A 23283-nucleotide genomic window follows, 5' to 3' on the forward strand; every position below is an offset into this window, starting at 1 on the left:
TGGGACCACGTGGTGGGTCGATGAGTTTCAAACAGAGTCCTAGTTTGCAACAACACTGGAACAGTTTCAGTTATGCAGGGCAGCGGGGTCGAGCAACCAGTCCCAGTGCCTTGCAGTGGCTCTCAGACACATGTGAGACCAGGATCCTAATCAACATGTAAGTCGACATTACTTGCCTCTGCACTTTGGTCTTTCTTTTTGCTCTTCTTTCTTCTCCTAAACTACCTCATGTCTCTCCACTCACAGGTAATTGCGATGACGTGACAGAAAATGGGGGATTGGAACTTACTTGGCAGCATTTTGGAAGAGGTCCACATCCACTCCACCATCGTGGGGAAGATCTGGCTCACCATCCTTTTCATTTTCCGCATGCTGGTGCTCGGCGTCGCAGCTGAGGACGTTTGGGATGACGAGCAGAGCGAGTTTGTCTGCAACACGGAGCAGCCCGGCTGCAAGAACGTCTGCTACGACCAGGCCTTCCCCATCTCCCTGATCCGGTACTGGGTGCTGCAGATCATCTTCGTGTCCTCGCCCTCGCTGGTCTACATGGGCCACGCGCTGTACCGCCTGAGGACCCTGGAGAAGGAGAGGCACAAGAAGAAAGCCTGCCTGAAGGCGGAGCTGGAGGGCACGGACCACGTCCAGGAGGACCACAAGAGGATCGAGCGAGAGCTCAGGAAGCTGGACGAACAGAAGAAAGTGAGGAAGGCTCCCTTGAGAGGCTCTTTGCTCCGCACATACGTTTTCCATATCTTAACCAGGTCCGTGGTGGAGGTGGGCTTCATCATCGGCCAGTGTGCTCTGTACGGCATCGGACTGTCGCCCCTCTACAAGTGCGAGAGGTTACCTTGCCCCAACAGCGTCGACTGCTTCGTGTCGCGGCCCACCGAGAAGAACATCTTCATGGTCTTCATGCTGGTCATCGCCGGCGTCTCTCTCTTCCTCAACCTCCTGGAGATATTCCACCTGGGGGTGAAGAAGATCAAGGACAGCCTCTTTGGATACAAGTACGGGGACGACGACAGCGTGTACCGGTCCAAGAAGAACTCCATGGCCCAGCAGGTGTGCGTGCTGGCCACCTCCTCGCCGCAGAGGATGCCGCAGCTCACGCAGGTGTCCTGCTTGGCCGTGCGCGAAGCCCACGGGGAGACGCTGCCTTTGCACGTGACCCATCACATCCAGGAGGCGCCCGGCGGTGGCGCCAACCAGCAGTCGGCTCAGAGGCGACTGCTGAGCCACGGCGACATCCAGGGTCTCCAGCAGCTCGGGGCGGCCGAGCGACGCTACACCCTGGAGGCCAGGAAGCCCTCCTGCAGCAGCGAGGAGTCCAACAGGCCCGAGTGCTCCGTGCGGCCGCAGTACCCCGGGCCTCGCTCGACCCTGGCGGCCGTGGAGATCCCAGCGGCCCTGAGGAACCCGGCCAGGAAGCAGAGCAGAGTGAGCACCTGCAAGGAGCTGAGCGACATGAGCGACTCGCCCGAGAGCGAGCACTACCCCACGGCCAGGAAATGCAGCTTCATGTCCCGGGGGCTGTCGGAGGGCAAGCTGGACTCCCCCTCCGAGAGCACCGGCAGCCTGAGCGGCACCGACATGGAGGTCCAGCACCACGACAGCGAGAGCCCGCCCATGACCCCGCCACCGGCGGGTGGCCGCAGGATGTCGATGGTCAGTCAGTTGAGTGGGTCGCGATCAAGGCGGCGTCCTGCAAGGTCGCAGCTGTTTGTTTGTCAGATCGGGTCAAAATGCAATTTATTATTGAGCTTAAAGACGCCCGAAAATGAACCCAAATTCAAACATTCATTGCAAGTTTCACCCGCAGTGAATGTTTATACATCGCTGGCGATGATCAGATGCAAATGAGCAGTTGTTTGTTGAAATCTAGTTGGTAACGCGACTAAATGACACTAATAGAAATTCGCTTTGTGTGTGTGTGTCTTTCAGAACGTGCTGCTGGAGTTGTCGTCCATCATGAAGAAGTGAACCCAGACAGACTCTGCTTAATCTCTCATGAGTTTGTTGCAATTTTTGCAAAACAATTTTCAATCTGTTTGACCCCAAAGAACATGTGATTGCTCATATAATGAGCCACAAAGCTAAATGATTTTTTTTTAATTTTTTTTTTATTACTTGTTTTTTTCTTGAGATTTTCCTAATGATTGTAAACTCTGAATGTGGAATTGGCAGCCACAAAAAAAAAAACATGCAGAGGGAACTCTCTAAAATCAGTGTTCATAAGTTATCATAGAGAAGGAGCTGAAGCCGGAGAAACAAAAAGGGCTCTTCAAGCAAGTTCATCACCTTGTTCCGACGGAGTGAAGCCTAATGTCGTGAAAATATCTCACAAAATAAAACTTTAATTGCCACGGTCGCCTCTGTCCGGTTCTTAAGTCACCATAAAGACGCAAAGTCCAGCAAAGAAAGGCCATAAACGAAAGGAGAAAACATGATATGCACATTTCTTTATTTCATAAAGAGAAATGGTGTCTAGACAAAAAAAAAAAAAAAAAGTTTGTAGAACACTAGCAATTGAAATGAATGAAAATGGGGGTTTGCACAATACCATATTTACAATGGTTATTAAGTCATTTTTAATCATTTAGGGTCATGTAGCATTTTTCTTTTTAAAAATTATAAAGGTAAGAACTCTTAGTAGATAATAAGCAAATAACAGCTATTTCAAAAATGGACAATATTAACACAAAACAATCGTCTAGAAAAAAGAGAGAGAAAGAAACAAAAAATAAAAACAACTTGAACTACAAGCTTGAGAGCTATGACATCAAAAAACAAAACAAAACAAAACAAAACAAAAAAAAAAACGATGCACCAAAAATTCTACCGATACAATAATCCATATAATCTGTGTAAAAAGCATGTAGAAAAAACACCTGATGCATTTTGCTGATACAGTCATTGACCAGTTATGAGAGGTATGAAGGATTTCACAGGTAGATAAGTGTGAGAAAGTCCGCACTGGTGACTCAGGGATGGGGCCCCGGGGCCCCTGCATACACTCACTTCACTTGAATGTGAACAATGGCCTCTGCAAATTCTAAGGCAAATATTGGAGATGCACTTGTATCCATGTCCATGTTGACCCATCACAAAAGAAGAAGAACAAAATAAAAGATTAAAAACCCCCGAAGAGTCGGATGAACGACGACGAGAGCGGCATCTGTTACAGGATGCTGGCGAGCAGTCTGATGAATTCAAAAAAAAAAAAGAAAAAAAGAAAAGACACCCATTTGTAAACATTTTGTTTGACTCAACTCAATAACCTCAGCCTGCGCTTTCAACCAGGTGTTTCTGTGCACGCAGACAAACTGTGTGTGTGTGCGTGCGAGAAAAGGCATGGTCTCAATTTTCTTCTCAAATGCTTGTGTTCATATTCCCATACAAACAACCTTTAGGAGTCGACGTGCCAGTGTTTGTGTTTCAGAGAAGCAGCGACAAAAAAAAAAAAAAAGAAAAAAAAAGAAAAAAAAGAAAATCAAAGTTGAAAAGTGACTGCTAGGCCGCCGCACACGCGGGGAGCGAGTGGGCAAAAAGACACAAACGTTAAATCAAATGAATGAGCGGTTGGCCGTTAGAAAAATCCTTAGTCGTTGAATCCAAATGTGTTTTTTTTTTTCTTCTATGCATAGAGCAGTTACTGTCACATCAGTTTTAAAGCTGCACCAAACAATGCTTCTTCTTCTTCTTCTTTTTAATGAATAATAATCGATGCAAGATTTAACACCACAAGGTTACCAGCAGTTCTCTGTGCTCATCACTTTTGTTTGTTTCTATAAAATAAAAAATAAAAAAATGCGGGTAGAAAATTGTAAAGCTGGCTATGAAATTTCCTCGGCCACATTGTAAAGAGACAACAGGCACCTTACTGTGCTGCCCCCGTGTGGTCAAAAAGAAATACTTATGCCGCTATATTGGAGGAGTGACAGTCTTAACTGGTTTAGGGTTAAGTAAAAAAAAAACAAACAAACAAAAAAACACAATAAAATTAGAAGAAGAAAATTGCTTAAACACCCTGAGACAATAAGAGGCAGCTCACACAAATGACAAACGCCTGTTTCCACAGAGCCGTGCTTACAGTTCTGCTTTGTTCAGCAAAGTCTTGAGATTGTCCCGAGATTTTAGCTGCAAATCAGCTCAAGCATTTTTTTCCTTCCCCCCCCAAAGAATTTGTGGCGTGTGGGCGGCAATCTCAAGTTTGAACAAGTAGCTTATAAATGGCAGACGCAAAACTATCTGCACGGCTGCAGGATGCTGCACAGGAAAAAGAAACAGGCAATACTTTGAATTTTGAGAGTTTTGTCTGTGTTGACGCCGAGTCGCAGCAAAGACTGAGAGAGCTGGTGTGGACATGAATGTTTCTCTCTTTCTTTCTTTCTTTCTCTCTTTCTTTCCGAGTGTGCTTCATGGGATTCTTCTCTTCATCTCAGTTTCCAAAGGTTGAATAATTAACATTCTTAGAGCTTCTCAGAGCTTATGCAAAATTGCAACAAATAAAAAAAAACAAAAAAAACATTGTTAGGAAATCAGAAACTCAAGAGTTCACAAGTCAGTTGCATAATGTTTGCAGAGACGCACAACTTCTGTGATGTCAATCTCTGAATGAGTAAATACTGTTTCGCTTCAGTGGGAAAAACAAAACAAAACAAAACAAAACAAAACAAAACAAAAATGCATCCAAGAATGGAAAGAGCAGAAAAAAGAAAAAAGAGAGAAAAAAGGGGCGAAAGCACCGCCGGCCGCTCCACACTCAGCGTGTGTTCTGTGTGTGTATGAGTGTGTGAGTGTACATGCGAGTGTGTCCTATAGTGTGTATGTGTGAGTTTGTACTCAAACTACAAAGCAGGGACAAGACTTTGTTTCAGTTTTTTTTTTTTTTAAACAAAAAAGGAAAATACATCAACTTGGTTCGGTTCTTAAAACAGGAAAACAACCTCACACGGAAGTTCAGGCTGGAAAAACTACATCTAAAAATTTACATCTTCATTTTTTTTAAAAATTCAGAGAGAGGGAGAGAGAACTTTTTCCTTTCAGCCACACTTTAAAGTCCCAATCGCAACTTTCCGTCTGTCTCTTGGCCCCCGACGTTTCCTATGTACATGATTTAAAAAAAAAAAAAAAAGTTCTATGTTTGCCTCAGAACGACAGGAATTCAGTTGGATTCAGGAGAATTCAGGCATCCGCAGAGAAGTGAGCTTGTGATTAAATGTTGTCTTTGGTACCTCAACGTAGCGGACGGGCAGTTGGAGAGAAAATATCAAGCGGTGATGTTTTTACAGCGGACTGACGAGTGGGAAAAAGCAGTCTGCTTTGTGCTGCTATCAAAAGACATCTTGCTGAGCCAGACTTAGCCCTCCCCTGGTGGACGTCTTGGGTATTACACCACAAAAAAAAAAGTATTGCTTTTAGAGTTAGCCGGAGATAGCTAACCAGTGTGCTAATGTGCTTCAGGCTCAGGTACATTTAAATCTGGATTTAACACAGGGCTGCGTGATCACGTCATCCGTCTTGTTTACAATTAGAAAAACTTTTTCAAAAAAGTAGAAGAAGAAGATGATGGAACTATTGAAGTGAGTGGGTAATTCAGTGATTAGCCACGGACACGAGTCACTTGGCCAAGATCAGTGAGACAATGATGCCACTTGAAACGCAGCTCCCCTACAGTCAGCACAAGGAATTGCACCGTGGGAGTTTTAGCGGGAGGAGCCGTGGCTGGACCCGAATGATTGGGGCTTTAAAGAGGACTGAAAAAAAAAAAAAAAAAAAAATCCATTCCAACATTCCAATCGAGTTGGACCACTGGGCCAGAGGGCGGCCTGCTCGTCAATTCAAAGCCTGCCCCCTAGTGGCGGCGTTGAGGTAATTCAGCCGGAAATATATAACTATATTTATATTTATATCTATTTTCTTCCTTTCCTTTACATATACATCTTAAAAATATGGTTTAAAAAGCAGAGCGCTGCGGAGGCAAACAGAAGCTAAGACAAGCTAACTAGGCTCACGGCTAAAGGCAGCATGCACGCACGTCACAAAGCAGGATGCTCCAACGAACGAAGACGATCAGGGCAAACGAGTCACTACCTTATATGATTGTTACGACACACACACACACACACACACACGCACTGTTTTCACCTCAAATTAAATCTGAATTAGCTTCTTTAATTCCTAAAGGAGGTTTAGCTTAAAAAGAGGGGCTGAAACATTTAGCTTTCAGGAGGGACTTTCTGATTCGTCCTCATCCTAGAAATCTTCTCTCAAGTGGATATTTTCACATCTTTATATCAAGATGCTCTTTTCTCCTTTTTTTTTTTTTTTTTTTTTCCCTTAACAAGTGCCAATTTAAGTGCTCCCGTTTCAGACTTTTAACGGGGGCTGAAACAAAGACAAAGACCCTCGTAGAAGTGCTAAATGGCTCTGAGCGCTTGGGGCCAAAAAAAAACCCAAAGTGCGTGAATTCAATCACTTTCTCCTCTCCTCCTCTGGGTTGTTTTTTTCCGTTTTGTTTTTTTTCCTTTCTTTTCTCCCTCTCAGACTTGTACAGCGAGTACGATTGGATATGGGCGGCGGCCTTTTGTTCACACCGCACATCAAACAGACGAGAGCGTTGGGGGGGGGGGGGGGGGGGGGGGCTGGTGGGAGAGGAACCCCCGAGCAGAGCAGAGCAAAGCAGAGCGGAGCACTGCTGCCCTGAAGAGGCTGTTTTTGCACAAATAGCATCTTTGAATACTGATAAAAAAAAAAGAAGAAATAAAATCACACAAGGCAGAAACTATTTTTTTTCCTTCACATTTAAAGAGGAATCAAAGGTGTCGGGGGGTGGGGGGGAATGGGGGGGACTTGAGCTTAGAATTATTATTTTTTTTTTGAAAACATGCAAGGGGCTCAATCCTCTACCTGTGTGTGAGTGTGTGTGTGTGTGTGTGTGTGTGTGTGTGTATGTGGTGCTGATTTCCTGAGTTTAAGGACACCCGCCGCCACGCGGAGCTCTCCACAGGCAGGAAAAAACAGGAAAACAGCGAAAGTAAAATAGCGTCTGAAAAACAAGCGAAAAAAAGGAGAGACTTTTTTCTTCCCTTCGCAAAAAGAAACAGAAAAAGGTGCACGTTATATATATATATATATATAAAAAAAACAAAAAAAAACAACAAACCCACCCTGGATTTGGAGGGAGCAAAAACAAACCAACACACTACGCCTCTACCTGTACAACGTCACTGTTACAGTCGTCATCATGCTCCAAACTATTTACACTTCAGCCCACGAGCACGTGAACAGTCACCACCACCACCACCACCACCACCACCACATCCAAAACACCAGGGTATTGCTGATGAGCGGGAGATTCTTCTCCTCTCATTTAAAAAATAGCCATTTATCCGCCTGCAAAGAACTCCTCTTTCCTTTTTTTTTTTTTTTCTCTTTTCCATTTCTTGTGTTTGCGAGTCTTTTCCCTTCAGTTCAGTGCTGAGGAAGGCAAAAGGAGGAATGTTTTCGGTTTACAGCCGCCACGACGTTCTCCCGCACACAAAACACACAAGTATGAAATCAGCTTATTTTTTTTGTTTGTTTGTTGCTGTTGTTGTTGTTTGTTTTGTTTTGTTTTTTTTGCATATGAACGTTTGACAGTCTGACTGCACGACAACGCTGTCGTTTCCTCTCCGTCCTTATCTTTTTCTTTTTTTTTTATTCTTTACGGATTGGATTTGAACATTCAGAGGATTTACAGTTTGTTTTTTCTTTCCTTCCTTCTTCCTTTTTTTTTTTTTCGCGACATTTCCTGAGTTTGACTTTGATGTGACGAGAAAGGGCCACCAAGAAAGAGAGCGAGAGAGGTAGAGAGGACTGATAGAGACAGAGTGAGCGGGAGAGAAGAAGAAGAAGAAGGAGAAGGAGAAGAAGAAGAAGAAGAAGAAGAAGAGCAGACAAGGCAGGAGTGGAGACGGAGAGACGAGGAGAGCTGCTGTTTTAGGTCCGACGAGGTTCGACTCTGTGGGAGGGGCAGAGGGCGGGGTCAGGGTCTGTAGCACCATTGTATGATGGGGGGGGGGGTTGAGTTGGTTGGTTGGTTTTGGTGAGAAGTTCCCACTCTGTCATGGTGAGGAGAGACCTGGAGAACAGTATTGCTGCTGTTAAGACAACTTTAGTGTCGACCGTTTGACAAAAGACACACAGACACACAGACACACACACAGACAGACAGACAGACAGACAGACACACATACATACATACAAAAAGACATAAATACAAAGGAAAAGCTCGTTGCTGCTGTTGTTTTTTTTTTTTTCAGTGAACACTGGCGGAGGCGGAGTCCCGTCTCAACGACCCCGAGGGCGGGGCTTGTCAGAAGGGTAAAAATTAAATAATTATCATTTAAAAAAAAAGAAAGAAAAGAAAAACCCATGGTAACAGAGAGGGAGAAGCGCGGCTACTTGGTCGAGTCCTTCCTCGGCTGCTCGTCAGTCGTGCACTTCTCAGTCATCTCCTGGCAGAAGTCCACCGTCACCGTGTGGTTGTTGGACTTTTGCGACTTGCCGTACTCGCCGCCTCCGCCGGCGCCGTCCGTGTCCCTGTCCGCCCTCCCGTTCCTCACCGCCGCCGCGTCCCCTTCGCCCTCCGAGGGGCCCGGCGAGCCCAGGAGGCGGGGCTCCGGGGTGGCCGAGGCCGAGCGGGTGGTGAGGTCGATGCTGGCGGCGGCCATGGCGGCGGCGGCGGCGGCGGCCGCTGCTGCCTTGGGCTGGCGGCGGGCGGAGGCGGAGCCGCCACCGCCGCCGCCGACGCCGGTGGAGTTGGCGGGTCGCAGCACGGGGCAGTAGTGGTGCAAGGACTGGACCTGCTCCGGGCTCAGCGGGACGTCCCGGCACACCTCCTGGGTCAGGCAGGAGAAGTTCTCCCACAGCTCGCCCATGCAGGCCTTCAGCTGGTTCCTCTCCGTCAGCAGCTTCTCCTTCTCACACACCTGGAGGGAGGGGGGGAGGGGGGGAGGGAGGGAGGAGGAGAGGAGCTTTTATATGATAAAGTAGACACTGGAGATATATTTATCATGTAAAGTTACATTTAAAAAAAAACAACTGAAAAAACAGGGAAAAAGGAAATTGAAGTGACTCTTAATTAATATCACAAGTACTTTTTTTTTTTTTTTTTATAAAATTGATGCTACATTTCAAGTCTCTTTCTCGTCTGTATTTTTCCATTTTCCAACTATTTGTGATTCTGCTGGTTTTCCCACTATGCGAGAGTGATGACTGTGTTCTTTACGAGTGCCTGTATGTCTCAATGATTATTGATTGACTGGTTGTTCCAGCTGCGAGTACGACTTGGCGGCTCTTCAGTTGTCTGCACTGTTGACAATCCCCTCCTCATCGTATTTAGCCCTCTGTTTGCGGTCATCCTAGTTTGTGTTTTAGAACAGGGGAACTGTTCAAAGGGATGGAAACGCTGGCAATGATTATTTATCAATTTATATAAAAGTTTAAAGTTCTGAACACGATACCGGTCCTTCAGGACAATAGGGTGGCTGCAGTTCCACTCTTCGGCCAGCAGATGGCTGTATATTAAACGCACGTTCACTTTAATCCGGAACTCGGCTCCTTAATTAAAACAAAACAGAAACCCAAGCGACCAACGAAGAACCCCCGCTCAGTGTCCGGACGGCCATGACTAGCTGACCGGGTCGGACTCACCAGCTTCCGGATCTCGCACTCCAGGTTGAGGATGCAGTCGAGCTTCCGCTTGCGGCACCGCTGCGCCGCGATGCGGTTCTTGCTGCGCCGCCGCACGTCGTGGATGTACTCGAGCTGCTCCGAGGTCAGTTTGTGCATTTTCACCAACATTTGGAAGTCGTTCCGTGGAAGATTCGTGATCTGGTCGACGGGGAAAGGCAGCTTCACCTGGAGAGGACAAACACAACAGGCAAAGAAAGATGATAAAGAAGGAGGAAACAGATTTATAAAACACATTTAACCTGGCCTCACGTGCAACTAGCTTCCTTGTAAAACACCACAGCCGATTAACTCATAAGGTGGATGAATTTCAAACGTAAAAACAGAGGAACCCGAGACGTTAAAGTTGTGTAAGCTGCAGTTACCCCGTTTGACCACAAGATGGCAAACGAGCACTACTCTTGATGCCTCCCCCCCACAGCCACAGCACAGCTGGAGCCCGGGAGCTGAGGAAGAGGGGAAAAGGTGAAGAAGAAGAAGAAGAAGAAGAAGAAGAAGAAGAAGAAGAAGAAGAAGAAGAAGAAGAAGAAGAAGAAGAAGAAGAAGAAGAAGCTCCATCTGTCTGCTGGCCTCGTGCCAGCGTGACAGATTGAGGGGGGACGGATGAGAGGCGGCCACTTGTCAACCTCGTCCAAATCAGTGTCAGGTGACTTCAGGGGCGGGGGAGGGAGAGGGGGAGGGTCAGGGACGCCCTCGCTGGCGCCACCACTCTTAACGGGCCGCAGCAGAAGGAACATTAGCGAGATGAAAGGTGGGGGAATGAGCAGCAGCAGCAGCAGCAGCAGCAGCAGCAGCAGCAGCAGCTCAGACGGGCTCTCGCACCCCCACGTGTGTGCGTGTGTGATTCTTCTCCCTTCCTCGTCTCTTGGCTTGGAGAGCAACAATAAGTCAGCTCGGCTAAATCCCCCCCCCCCCCAGGTGATGGCAAACCTTATGATAAGCACATCACAGGCACATCCACCCCCAGCACTATCTGTGATGCACCAGGGAGCCGCAGCTGCAGGCGGCAGCGAGCGGAGCGGAGCGGAGGCACAACAAAGAGCCAGAGGAAGACAGCCGGAGAGCCTGGCAGAGATGAAGGAGAAGAAGAAGAAGGAGAAGAAGAGGAAGAGGAGCAGCAGCAGCAGCAGCAGCTTCCCCTCAGCTCCGCCTCTTAACTACCACCAGCAGCCCCCCCCCCCTGACAAGAGAGTCAAACAAAGGAGGAAGAGGAGGACTGATTCCCGATTCCCGATTCCCTCATGCAGCCGCTCTCCATGTCTGGATGTTCCCTGCGAGCCGCTGCCAGCAGCCCCGGGTGTTTTTCTTCTCTCCTCTGTCGGCTCGACATCTGCATCATGCAGACGCATGAATAAATGATGGGACCAGCTTTTCAAGGCCACTCCAGGCTCTCGCTGCCAGGCCACCGCAAGTTTAGCCTCACACAGAGAGACAACGACGACGACGACGGCAGTCTGAGCCGCAGCCTCGGCTGACCACGGTTTTCCTGCCTTATCGGGAGTCTTCACGGTGTTTATTCAGGAATATTGTTTCATTCATCTGGGACTCTAATTTTAATTCCCTGCAGCAACTAGAGCTCCGTCAAACAGCAAATTTAGCCCGCTGTTTGCAGCCCTCTTAGCTCGTTGGACCTTCCGCCAACTCCTGGCGGGGAGGAGGAGGGGGCGTGGCCACTAGACAGGGGAGAAGTAGGGCTGAAGGATGAAGTGGCGTCGTCTCCAGAGGTTTGGAGGTAAACTCTGACAATCAAAGGAATGTTGGCAGGTTATTCTTCTCAGAATACGGGTCCTTTAAATGTCAGCGTGTGCCAGTATTCCGGCTCTGCCTCGCAGCATCCGACTGGATGAAGGGAAAGTAAAAGGAATAAAAAAACAGAGAGGAGAAGAAGGAGGAGGAGGAGGAGGAGGAGGAGACGCTGCGACCTTGTGACGGTTCTGTCATCCGCCAGCCGCCCCATCGCAGGGGACGGCTAAATTTAGCCGCTCCTCCTCAGCGAGAACCAGTTCAGTGGCGGGATGACAGAGTGAGCGAGAACTGAGAGCTCCCAGCTCCCAGCTTCTAGCTCCCAGCTTCCACCTCCCAGCTCCCAGCTCCCAGCTTCCACCTCCCAGCTCCCAGCTTCTAGCTTCCACCTCCCAGCTCCCAGCTCCCAGCTTCCACCTCCCACCTTCCAGCTCCCAGCTCCCAGCTCCCAGCTCCCAGCTTCCACCTCCCAGCTCCCAGCTTCTAGCTCCCACCTTCCAGCTCCCAGCTTCTAGCTCCCACCTTCCAGCTCCCAGCTCCCAGCTTCCACCTCCCAGCTCCCAGCTTCCACCTCCCACCTTCCAGCTCCCAGCTCCCAGCTTCCACCTCCCAGCTTCCACCTCCCAGCTCCCAGCTCCCAGCTCCCAGCTCCCAGCTCCCAGCTCCCAGCTCCCAGCTTCCACCTCCCAGCTCCCAGCTCCCAGCTTCCAGCTTCCACCTCCCAGCTCGACTCGGCTCCATAAATCACCACCACACTCTCCTTCATTTCCCTGCAAAATCCTGCCGGTTTAGAGTGGGAGGGGTCTGCAGTCTGCAATCACTGGCTCAAAGAGTCAAAGAGTGAGTCAAAGAGTGAGTCAAAGAGTGAGTGGCTCACTGGCATCACTGGCTGATGCTCATACGATTATGATGATTGAACAATAGAAATGTTTCATATTAATGTCTTTCCTGCTAATTTTAATTGCCATAATCAATATTATTAATACTCCTCCGCCCCCCCCCCCGCTTCCTCAATAATCCAACCTGGAGTGAAGCCCGAGCTTGTAAACAGGATTATAAAGCAGCTCCAGGATTCCAAGAACAGTGTGAATGTGTGGAGTATCGACGTTCACACGGAGCGACTGAGACACCGTCCAGCCACTGAAGGCTCGCACAAAATTCTCCACAGTCACACAAGGTTTGTGTTTGTGTGGGGGAAAAAAAAAAAAAATTTCAGGCAGCAGCGACATCTTCACTCAGTAGGAAGCAGAGAAAAACCAAACAAACAAACAAAGATGTCGTTCTGCCACGTTAAAAATAAATAAATAAACAAACAAATCCCCAACAGCACCGACACCTAGAAACAGAAAGTCGACGCTCGGTTGCCAAGTAATTCCTGGAAACTTGCGCGTGCACATACATAGAGAGAGAGGGAGGGGGAGAGAGAGAGAGAGAGAGAGAGAGAGAGAGAGAGAGAGAGAGAGAGAGAAAACAGTGGAGTGGTGGCCAACACGTCGCCGCATCGCAGCCAAAATCTACAGGAGCAGAGCTGCAGTCCAGGTGTCTGTGTGTGTGTGTGTGTGTGTGAGAGAGACTCACACACACACACACACACACACACACACACACACACACACCTTTATTCTCAGCACATCACTTCCATCTTTCAGCCGAGCAGGGTTTTAAAACGGTCGGAGGGAAAATCAGCAGTTGGGAGCAGAAATCTGAGTGGAAACCCGAAGTTTCCTCCTGCAGCTGTAGTTACCGTGTAGTTGATTTTTGTATGTTTTTTAGTGCTGCAACAAAGTAGTTTCCCAATTTGGGATAAATAAAGTACATCTATCCATCCATCCATCAAAACCAAATTGTGTCTCCGCAGCTTAATTTCAATAAATGCAACCGTTGGTAAACAATAGACATAAAACAATAATTAAAAAAAATATAATAATATTTTTTTCACTTTTCATGTCTTTCTATTTAAAATCAAAATTAAAATCTGTTAAAAAAACAAAAAAACAACTTCCTTTCAGATGTTGTGACTTGTGCTCGTCGGGTGGATTCTGCCGTGTGGTTAGAAGGAGCCAACGATCTGCGACCACAGCCACATCATCTCTAGTCGTGCTAACGCTCGCTGATATATATATATATATATATATATATTTATTTATACATATTTTACAAGAGAAGCCGAGCCGAGATATTAACAGTTTTTTTTGTTTAGACTTCCTTTGACATTTAAAAACAAGAAAAAAGCCTCAATGTGCTGATGTATCAGTGCTGCTGCTTCTTCATTCTGTTCCCGCCCACTCGCTCCCAGATCGATATTTTTTGCAGCCAGACAATATGCCGTAGCCGGAGTGAGCTGATCGCCCACGCCGAGAGAGAGAGAGAGAGAGAGAGGGAGAGAGGGAGAGAGCGAAAGAGAGAGGGGGAGAGAGCGAGAGAGGGAGAGAGAGAGGGGAAGAGAAAGAGAGAGAGAGGGGGAGAGAGAGAGAGAAGGAGAGAGGGAGAGAGAGAGAGAGGGAGAGAGAGAGAGGGAAGGTGAGGAAGCGGGCGAGCAGAGACGGACATGGGGGGACGGCGGCGTCCCAAACAGCCGGGACTCCTCCAGACCACCAGCGCTCTGAGGCTCCGGGTCATCGTCCCCGCCGCTGCCGCTGCCGCCGCCCTGGTGGTGGTGTGAGGGAGGTGCATCAGAGTTTCTCGCGGCTGCCACTCTCAACACCGACGACGGCGGTTTGTAATTTGATGGTTAAACGCCGCCACGCTGCCGCTTTTAGCTGCAGACGTGCAGAAAAGATGCGACCGCCGCCGTGGCCATGATGGCAGGAAGCGACCTGGAGTGACCTGCAGTGACCTCCAGTAACCTCTGACCACCTTCCAATCGGAGGCTTCGCTCCGAGCGGCCTGCACTTTAACAACTTCCTTCCTTCCTCGTCCTGGACTCATTGTTTGTCCCGTCCGCAGTTCTGGGGTTGCAGCTATTTTGGTGAGCGGCCTCCCTCCCTCCCTCCCTCCCTCCCTCTCTCCCTCCCTCCCTCCCGCCCTCCCCTGCCTTACCCCTCCTTCCCCCCTCGGGCTCCTGCAGTTTACTCTGCAAACACAGCGGCTGCCAGCTCCTGTGTTTGTTTGTATGACCAAATTATAGAGGTTGCTGCTGGTTGGAAGGGAGGAGGGCGAGGGAGGGGTGAGGGAGGGGTGAGGGAGGTTGGGGAAGGAAAGCATGAGGAAGCGTTTCTCCACCACACAAATGTCAGGAGGCCAGTAACCTGAGCAGCAGCAGCAGCAGCAGCAGCAGCAGGTACGGGAAGGTTGGGAAACGTCCATTCACCGTCTCCTGTGACAGTGAACACCGAGGCCCCCTACTGGCTGACACCAATGGGGAAAAAGAAGAGGAAGTGTCGCCAGTTCTTTCTCCTCCTCAGTTTGCAGGTCGTCTGTGGCGTGCGTCTCAGCGGCAGGAGCGAGGAAAAGTCTCTCGCTGGAGTCGTCTGTTGATCGCCCTAACCCTGTTGTGATGTCACAAGGGGCACCGATAGCCACCGCGGCTCTGGTTTGTGACCAGATCTCACCCCCCCCCCCCCTTGCGGCCACCTGGTTTTGTCTGGTGGAAGGTCCAGCAAGTCATCGGCCGACCCAAAGTTTTAACCGGCGGCTGCAAACAGAGGGCTAAAGATGCCCTCACCAGCTACTCTGGTCGGTGAGGGTGCTTCCTTGGGGCAACGTTGTCCACGTTAGAACATGGACAGTGCAGAACTGCAGCAGCAGAGTGATACTAACAGTAATACTGAGCTGCTTTTTGCAGCTCTTTATTTTTCCCTCCCTCGGGACTCTGGGATGAAAAGACTCGGGCCTGAACGTGGGACCTTTCATCTCTGCTAGATGCACATATTGCAGATCCTCAAAGAGCCGTAACACCGGTGCAATGTTGCGCCGCCGCGAGGGTCTAATAATTTGGCCTCAGCGCCGAGCTCCTTTATCTGCTGCCTCCCGCTTTCCTCCTGCGTGCGATGGAAGCTGAATTCCCCTCAGTCCCGTCATGGAGCTCCAGCACGCCGCTGACTCGCCGCCGTGGAACCCCGTCGCCATGGCAACGCACCACTTTCTCTCTCTCTTTCTCTCTCCCTCTCTCTCTCTGTGTGCACGTCCCTCTTCAGCGAGCTCATCAGAAATAATCCTGGCTGCACCTCGGTGCAGGTTGAGTCGAGGAGCCAAGAGTTCAGCGGTTCAAGCTGCTGAAACCCGTCGGCCTGGTGTGAATCATTCACGCCACCGCCATCAGTGCAGAGCTCATAGTGCAGGTCTGGTTGTGCAGGTCTGGTTGTGCAGCTCTGGTTGTGCGGATCTAGTTGTGCAGATCTGGTTGTGCAGATCTAGTTGTGCAGTGCTAGTTGTGCAGATCTGGTTGTGCAGATCTAGTTGTGCAACTCTAGTTGTGCAGCTCTAGTTGTGCAGATCTGGTTGTGCAGATCTGGTTGTGCAGGTCTGGTTGTGCAGGTCTGGTTGTGCGGATCTACTTGTGCGGATCTAGTTGTGCAGCTCTAGTTGTGCAGCTCTGGTTGTGCAGGTCTAGTTGTGCAGATCTAGTTGTGCAGCTCTGGTTGTGCAGATCTAGTTGTGCAGATCTAGTTGTGCAGCTCTGGTTGTGCAGCTCTGGTTGTGCAGCTCTAGTTGTGCAGCTCTGGTTGTGCAATCTAGTTGTGGAGATCTAGTTGTGCAGTGCTAGTTGTGCAGTGCTAGTTGTGCAGCTCTGGTTGTGCAGCTCTGGTTGTGCGGTTCTAGCTGTGCGGATCTAGTTGTGCAGCTCTGGTTGTGCAGATCTGGTTGTGCAGATCGAGTTGTGCAGCTCTGGTTGTGCGGATCTAGTTGTGCGGATCTAGTTGTGCAGCTCTGGTTGTGCAGATCTAGTTGTGCGGATCTAGTTGTGCAGCTCTGGTTGTGCAGATCTGGTTGTGCAGGTCTAGTTGTGCAGATCGAGTTGTGCAGCTCTGGTTGTGCGGATCTAGTTGTGCGGATCTAGTTGTGCAGCTCTGGTTGTGCAGGTCTAGTTGTGCAGATCGAGTTGTGCAGCTCTGGTTGTGCGGATCTAGTTGTGCGGATCTAGTTGTGCAGCTCTGGTTGTGCGGATCTAGTTGTGCGGATCTAGTTGTGCAGCTCTGGTTGTGCAGATCGAGTTGTGCAGCTCTGGTTGTGCGGATCTAGTTGTGCGGATCTAGTTGTGCAGCTCTGGTTGCTTCCCTCCTGCTGCAGCACCGCTGGAGAAATTTCAACCCCTCGTGGCGGCGAGTAAAACAGCAGCGCAGCGTGTGAAGGGATTTTTATTACCTTACTACCCTCCTTTAGTGCCTCCTCCTACCCCCTCTCTCTCCCCCTGGTGGCCGATTGGACGTTATTACACCTGCAACCTGCACTCCCACTGACGGACCGTAGGGGTCCCTGGCTGGGCTTTAGGTGGTCAAACAACAACAACACAACAGCAGCAGTGGTCTCACAGGATGTTTGCCCCCCCACCCCCCCACCCCCTCACTCCTCCACCGGGGCAGATTAGTGGAGGATGATCACATGATCGGCCGTTTATCCGCGTCAGCAGCACCTCCGAGCTGCACCTCCTCCTCTTCCTCCTCTTCCTCCTCCTCCTCCAGTTAGCAGTGGAAAGCGACGGCGGCTTTGATAGAGTGGCTGTAATCTGTTCAGTTGAACGGCGGTCGCTGGCCGAGGATCATGGGTAATTGTCTGCAGGTCAGAGCTGCAACCTGAGCCGAGCTAAGAATAGAAAAACAACACAGCAGCCAGACAAAAACAGCCTGCAGAGATTGACAGACGCTGTGTACTGATGTCTGGCCCCGCCCACAGACATCATGACCCCGCCCACAGACCTCCTGACCACGCCCACAAACCCTCCTCTGCCATCTGGCCCCACCCACAGACCTCCTGGCCCCACCCACAGACCTCATGACCACGCCCACAGACCTCATCTGACATCTGGCCCCACCCACAGACCTCCTGACCCCACCCACAGACCTCCTGACCCCGCCCACATACATCATGACCCCGCCCACATACCTCATGACCACGCCCACAAACCCCCCTCTGCCATCTGGCCCCACCCACAGACCTCATGACCACGCCCACAGACCTCATCTGACATCTGGCCCCACCCACAGACCTCCTGACCCCGCCCACATACCTCCTCTGACATCTGGCCCCACCCACAGACCTCCTCCTACTCCTGAACATCATCCACCACCGTCGTGTCGTCTCAGCCCTCCTCCTCCTCCTCCTCCTCCTCCTCCTCCTCCTCCTCCCCCGCCTCTTCTTCGCAGACGCAGACTCGTTACATCTCCAGCAGAGCATAAAGCAGATTAATAATATCAAAGCGCATCTGTGCCCTTTGGCGAGCTGTAAATCTTGGCGCTCAACACTCATTGCTTCAATTACCCCCTGATTTAATGACTGCTAACGCCGACCCCGCCGTGCGAGGCCGCCACCGCCGCTGTATAATTAGCCGGGGTGGGGCGGCGCTGCAGCCTGTTAGCGATTTGACGTTTCAGCATGTTAGCACGGCGCTACCAAGCCACTGTGTAGGCCTATAGAGCCCCAATATGGTGGGCCGTTCATGACCCACTGCAGATGGCCTAAAGGTTTTTGGGCTCCTCGGTTGCTCCTGCATTGTACGCAGGCCAGTTCCCATCATGCCTCTGGAAAAAGCCGTGACATTTTTAGTCTTTATAGTTGATTTTTTTTTTTGGGAAAGATTAAACGTCCACAACTTAAAAATCTACAATAGAAAGATTTGTTACGAAACGTTCCCGGTCAAAGGTCATCCTAGCAGCTAAAAAAACCCCAGCAAAAACAGAAAAACTTTTTTTTGGCTGCAGTACCTGGAGTGGCCACTGGGAAGAAAATAACCACCAGCACTCACCTCGGGGCCTCGCTCCTGCACGCTGTCGCCCTCGGAGAAGGAGCCCGACTCGTCGCTGGAGTTGGTGCCGTACGACTGCTCGCACTTGATCTTGGGCGGGCCGCCGACCCCCCCGACCCCCACCACCACCTGGCCGAAGAGGGCGTCGGCCACGCTCTGGGCGTCCTGGGCGTCCTGGGCGTTGAGGCAGCGCTGCACGGCGTTGGAGCAGGGCGACGAGGAGAACTCGAACTGCGGCGGCAGGCTGCTGGGCGAGCCGCTGCCGTCCTCGGCGAAGGAGTAGGACGAGCAGGAGCTGGAGGTGCGGGTTCGAGCCTCGCAGGGCGGCGAGCGCGGGCACACCTTGATGGGCACCGGGCAGCTGGTGTTGGGCCGCGGGCGGCACAGGGCGGGCGGCGGCTGCTGCTGCTCCGAGGGGGAGGGGTAGGAGGTCTGGGAGGAGGGCAGCGATTGGCTGGCGCCGGCCCACGCCGCCTTGGCCATGTGCTCGGCGAGCTCCGCCTCCAGGGAGTTGGCCCCGCCTCCCCCGGGGTAGGAGTGGGCCGGGGGGCCCAGGCGGCTGCAGGAGGAGAAGATGACGCTGCGGCGGTCCAGCTCCGCCTCCTGCTTGCAGACGCCGTCGCAGGACGCGGGCCTGAGGCCCAGTCCGGCCGGGAAGCCGTCCAGGTCCCGCGGCGACGCCACCGACGGGTCCGGATCGCCTCCGAACCCCCGCGAGTCCGTCTGCTGATCTCCCTGAGAGTGTCCCGCGTCGGGCGGCGCCGCCGCCGCTGCTGCTGGCGGGAGGAGGAGGAGCCTATTGGCCAGAGCGGGAAGCTCCGCCCCCCTCCCGAAGAAGGCTCTGAGGCAGGAGGGCGACTTGGTTCTCTTGGTTCTGGGCGGCTCCGTGTCCATGGGGTCGGGGCCGACGTCCTGCTCGTCCCCCGACAGGTACGGCCCCTCCCCCTCGGCCTCGTCCCCCTGCTCCCCCTCCTCCACCTTGATGCGGGCGAGGGGCGGCGCCCCCCGGGAGGCCCCGCCCTCGGCGGCCGCTGTGCTCGGGAACCCTGAGGTGCTGCTGCTGTCTGACGAGTTGCTGCTGTGGTTGTTGTGCTTGTTGCAGGCCCACTGGTACTTGCGGTACTTGGGGCACTTGGGCAGGTCGGCCGAGGCGCCGAGCCCGTCCGAGTCCAGCAGGCCGCCCGGTACCACCCCCCCGCCCGCTAGCCGGCCCCCCGCCGCCAGCCGCTCGTCCTCCGGGTGGCGCTGCGAGGCCCTGGGCGAGGCCTCCGGCTGCTCCGCCTCCGGCTGCATGCTCTCGTCCTCCGAGTCGTCATTGGTCACGGCCGCTGAGCCCGCCCCCGCCGCTGACTCCGCCCCCGCCTTGCCGTCCACCTCGCTGCGCAGCTGGGCCTCCAGGAAGCGGAAGCAGGAGTCCTCCAGGTTGTGGACGCGCAGGAACTGGGCGCAGCGGATCACCTCCTGGATGTTGTCCCTGCTGAGCAGCAGCTTGGCCGTGTAGGCAAACTGCAACAATGGGGCGAAGCCCCTGGCAGTGACCTGCGACCGCAGGGGAAAAAAGGAAAGGAAATCGCCAGTTAGCATCAGCGGTAGCGCTAGCGCCGGCGGCTTTTGTTCGCGCCACTCGGAGTGTGGTGAGACGAGCCGACAGCTCCGGCCGCCGTAGACAAACACTGTTAAGTACCGCTCAGACTTTTTTTTGTCTTCTTCTTCTTCTTCTTTCTATGGGCTCAGCAGTGAGTGAACACTCCGCACCAGGGACCAATCAGAAGCCGGGAGCCTGGATAATAACAAGCTGACGTGCGGTCAGTTTTTAGCTTTTTTTTGCTATATTTTTTTTTCCACTCTGTACTGCCCCCGGTGGGACGTCCAGGTGGTGCAGCTTCACGCCAGCATCAGACAGACAGAAGCGGCCAAGACATTCGGTGCTTTAAGTGAAATATGAATGAATATCAATGATGTTCCACTTAGTGCCACTACTTTTCAGATATACGTAAATAAAATCAACTCATTGCTTCTGCTTTCTGGGTCTGTTCACTACTGTGTCATTATTTTTAGTAATTTTTTTTTTTTTTACCTACTTGCTTACTACTCTCTAGTTTGAACATATTTCAAGTGGCCTCAGTCCAGATGTTCATGCGTATGAGGTGTTTATTTTTAAAATGAAAGAGCCACAAAAGACAACAGCGAGCTCATTCTGGTCCCCTGGCCGTGCTCTCCACTCCGGTGTCTGGTCTGGGATCAGGGCCGGAGCTCCGCCCACCCACCCACCCGCCCGCCTCACTTTCTGTGCCAGTGCCCTGCATCCTCAGGTCAAGCGCCTGCAAAGCCTAATGGTTTGTAAGAGCGCAGCTTATCCTCCCCGCTGAGGCCATGTGGCGGCGGGATGATAGCGGGAGGGAAGCCTTCCATTTACTTAATGCCAGATAATTAGCTCAAACTCCTGAGCGGGCACGAGCGGCGGCGGCGGCTGCTGCTGCTGCTGCTGCTGCTGCTGCTGCTCCTGCCGCTGCTGCTGCTGCCAGACCTGGAGAAAGCAGGCGGAGAAGCCGGCTTTACCGCCGGGTTCACAACAGCCGTCAGCTTCGTTCAAGACGAGCTGCTCGTAGTGGAGCGGCTGAGCTAGCAGAGCCCGCTGCTATTTGGTGGACATTCGCTGCCGGTGTGGAAGGTTTAAATAAAGCTAATTATTCGCCCGGCGATGAGTCAGAACTTTCACGCCGGCGGCCCTCTTCGAAACCTTGACTCATTGTTTGCATTTAAAAAAAAAAAAGAAGACATTTTGAATTCTGAGTCATTTGGGTCAATTTTTTTTTTTTTTTGTCTTTCTCGGGAGATGAGCAACACAATGGGAAACACCCCCCCAAGCCCCACCCACCCGTTTATTGGCCACCCCTTTTTTCCTGCCTTTGTTTGTGCGGTGGAGATGAAGAAGTCATCAGTGGGTGTGTCGCATGTTCCTGTTCCTGCCGCGCCTCCTTCTACCAGGCTGCTGCTACACTCGCAAGCCATCAGGCTTCAAAAACACTGTGTGTGTGTGTGTGTGTGTGTGTGTGTGTGGGGTGGGGGGGCACAAACACCAACTAGCTGGCAGCTGTCAGGGTGAGAAACGGTGAATAAAAAGTGATGAGTTTTTAGATGTTTCTCTCACTCCCAGGGTGGAGCTGTGCAGGAAGTGCTGCTTTTTGTGTTACAAGTCAGCCGCACAATAGGAGATGACTTCCGTGACAATTTGTGAGTCCAAAAAAATGCAGACGGCGGATTATGTGATTAAAGAACAGAGAGGAGGAAAAAAAAAGAGAGAGATTTAAAGTGTAAAACAACCAACCGGCGAGCCGGGCGGCGAGATTAGCAGGCGGAAGCCAGCGTGCTGCTGGTCACATGACAAACTCGAGAATTCTGCAGAAAATATTCCCCGTTTTTTTTTTTTCTCCCAACAACCAAAACTCCGAGCGCTGCTTCCGCGTTCGCTCTCCCCCTGTGATGTCGTCGCCTCTGCGACCCATTGCAGCGGCGTCTCACTCTCCCTGCTACGCTCTTATTAGGAGATCACTTTCATTGATGACTCACTGCTGGAGGACCTGCATGAGTTTTATTTTGAAAATTAAAAAAAAAAAAAAAAAAAACGCACAAAGAATCAGTTGATTTCTAGTGTTAACTTGCTCACACACACACACACACACACACACACACACACACACACACACACTGCCTCTATCTGCGTCCACAAGGCTGCAGACTCCCAGCATGCCTCTGTGCACAGCGTGAGCTGACGCTGACAGACACCACAGCAGCAGCATCAGTCATTGTTAGTAAGAAGCTGCTGACTCTATATCTGGCCCGTGTGTGTGTGTGTGTGTGTGTGTGTGTGTGTGCTCTACAGTAAGCTGCTTGGTTGGAGGGAGTCTGTGTGTGTGTGTGTGTGTGTGTGTGTGTCTGTGACAGACTGGGGGAGGGGAGCGGCTTTGACTGGACTATCTGCTCTTGTGATGAGCGCAGCACTAACATGCTGCTGCTGCTGCTGCTGCTGCTGCTGCTACTGCTGCTGCTGCTGCTGCTGCTGCTGCTGCTGCTAGTACTACTGCTGCAGCAGCAGCAGCAATGTTGGATTCCAGGAGCAGAGCTTCTACAAGTATGCGAGTACAAAACATTGTGGTCCCCGCCTACATCGGCGGCGGCGGCTGCTGATGAGCAGCGACGCCGCGGGAGGGAAAAAAGAAAGCAAAAGGGAAAAGTGCTGAGTGAAAAGCAGGGAAGTGTTTTCAGCAGCAGCAGCAGCAGCAGCAGCAGCAGCAGCGGGCTAATGAAGGAGAGAGCCAAAGACAGGAAGGAGGGGGAGGAGGGGAAGGAAGGAGGAAAGGGAAGACGGGGAAGGGTGTGTGTGTGTGTGGGGGGGGGTTCGGGGGGTCAGAGTTTCCTGGTGGTCGTTAGCCGGAGCAGCGGGACGTTTGAACCGGCCGCCTCACAGAACGTGACGACACAATCAGACAAGAAGAAGAAGAAGAAAAACAAAGAGTCCCACCCCCCCTCCCCCCTACCCCCTCCTCTCTCTCTCCCTCCATCCCTCCCTCCCTGTTCCCCCCCCCCCCCAGTCGAGTTGAGGAGGGGGCTAATTTATTCCAAAACGCGCCGCGGTGAAATTCCTGCATGTCATGCATGCTAACCAGGCCGCGGCGTGGCGAGGCGTGACAATGTAGCATGTGTGTGTGTGTGTGTGTGTGTGTGTGTGTGTGTGTGTGTGTGTGTGTCGGCGGCGGCGGCGAGCAGCTGATGGTGGGAGGTGCTGAGTAACTCTGAGTTCACCTCAAACAAACAATGAGGAGCCTGAGTCACGGCGCTAATGGAGATGTGGGAGGGGTGACAGCAGGGGGGCGGGGGGGTGGGGGGGGCTGCTACTGTACTGG

The 23283-nt window shown here is 51.6% G+C and overlaps 2 protein-coding genes across 2 annotated transcripts in view; one reads left to right on the top strand and one right to left on the bottom strand.

The window, feature by feature from the left end:
- The first annotated feature begins 216 nt into the window (after positions 1 to 216).
- Positions 217 to 1980, top strand: gja10b (gap junction protein alpha 10 b). The gene is made up of 2 exons (XM_076013055.1): positions 217 to 1665; positions 1942 to 1980. The coding sequence occupies exons 1-2, from the start codon at positions 271 to 273 to the stop codon at positions 1978 to 1980; spliced, it is 1434 nt and encodes a 477-aa protein (XP_075869170.1). The 5' UTR covers positions 217 to 270.
- A 1381-nt stretch (positions 1981 to 3361) lies between these two features.
- Positions 3362 to 23283, bottom strand: part of bach2b (BACH transcriptional regulator 2b) — a 70126-nt gene continuing 50204 nt past the window's right edge. Inside the window, exons 3-5 of the mRNA XM_076013031.1 lie at positions 18380 to 19918; positions 9697 to 9903; positions 3362 to 8972 (exon numbers count right to left, since the gene is read on the bottom strand). Coding sequence (XP_075869146.1) covers positions 8442 to 8972; positions 9697 to 9903; positions 18380 to 19918 — 2277 coding nt within the window. The 3' untranslated portion in view covers positions 3362 to 8441. The remainder of the gene's footprint in view (positions 8973 to 9696; positions 9904 to 18379; positions 19919 to 23283) is intronic.

Source organism: Nelusetta ayraudi, unplaced genomic scaffold (genome assembly GCF_046127955.1).
Source record: "Nelusetta ayraudi isolate G7.1 ecotype Tasmania unplaced genomic scaffold, CSIRO-AGI_Nayr_v1 ptg000140l, whole genome shotgun sequence".
Lineage (NCBI taxonomy): Eukaryota > Metazoa > Chordata > Actinopteri > Tetraodontiformes > Monacanthidae > Nelusetta > Nelusetta ayraudi.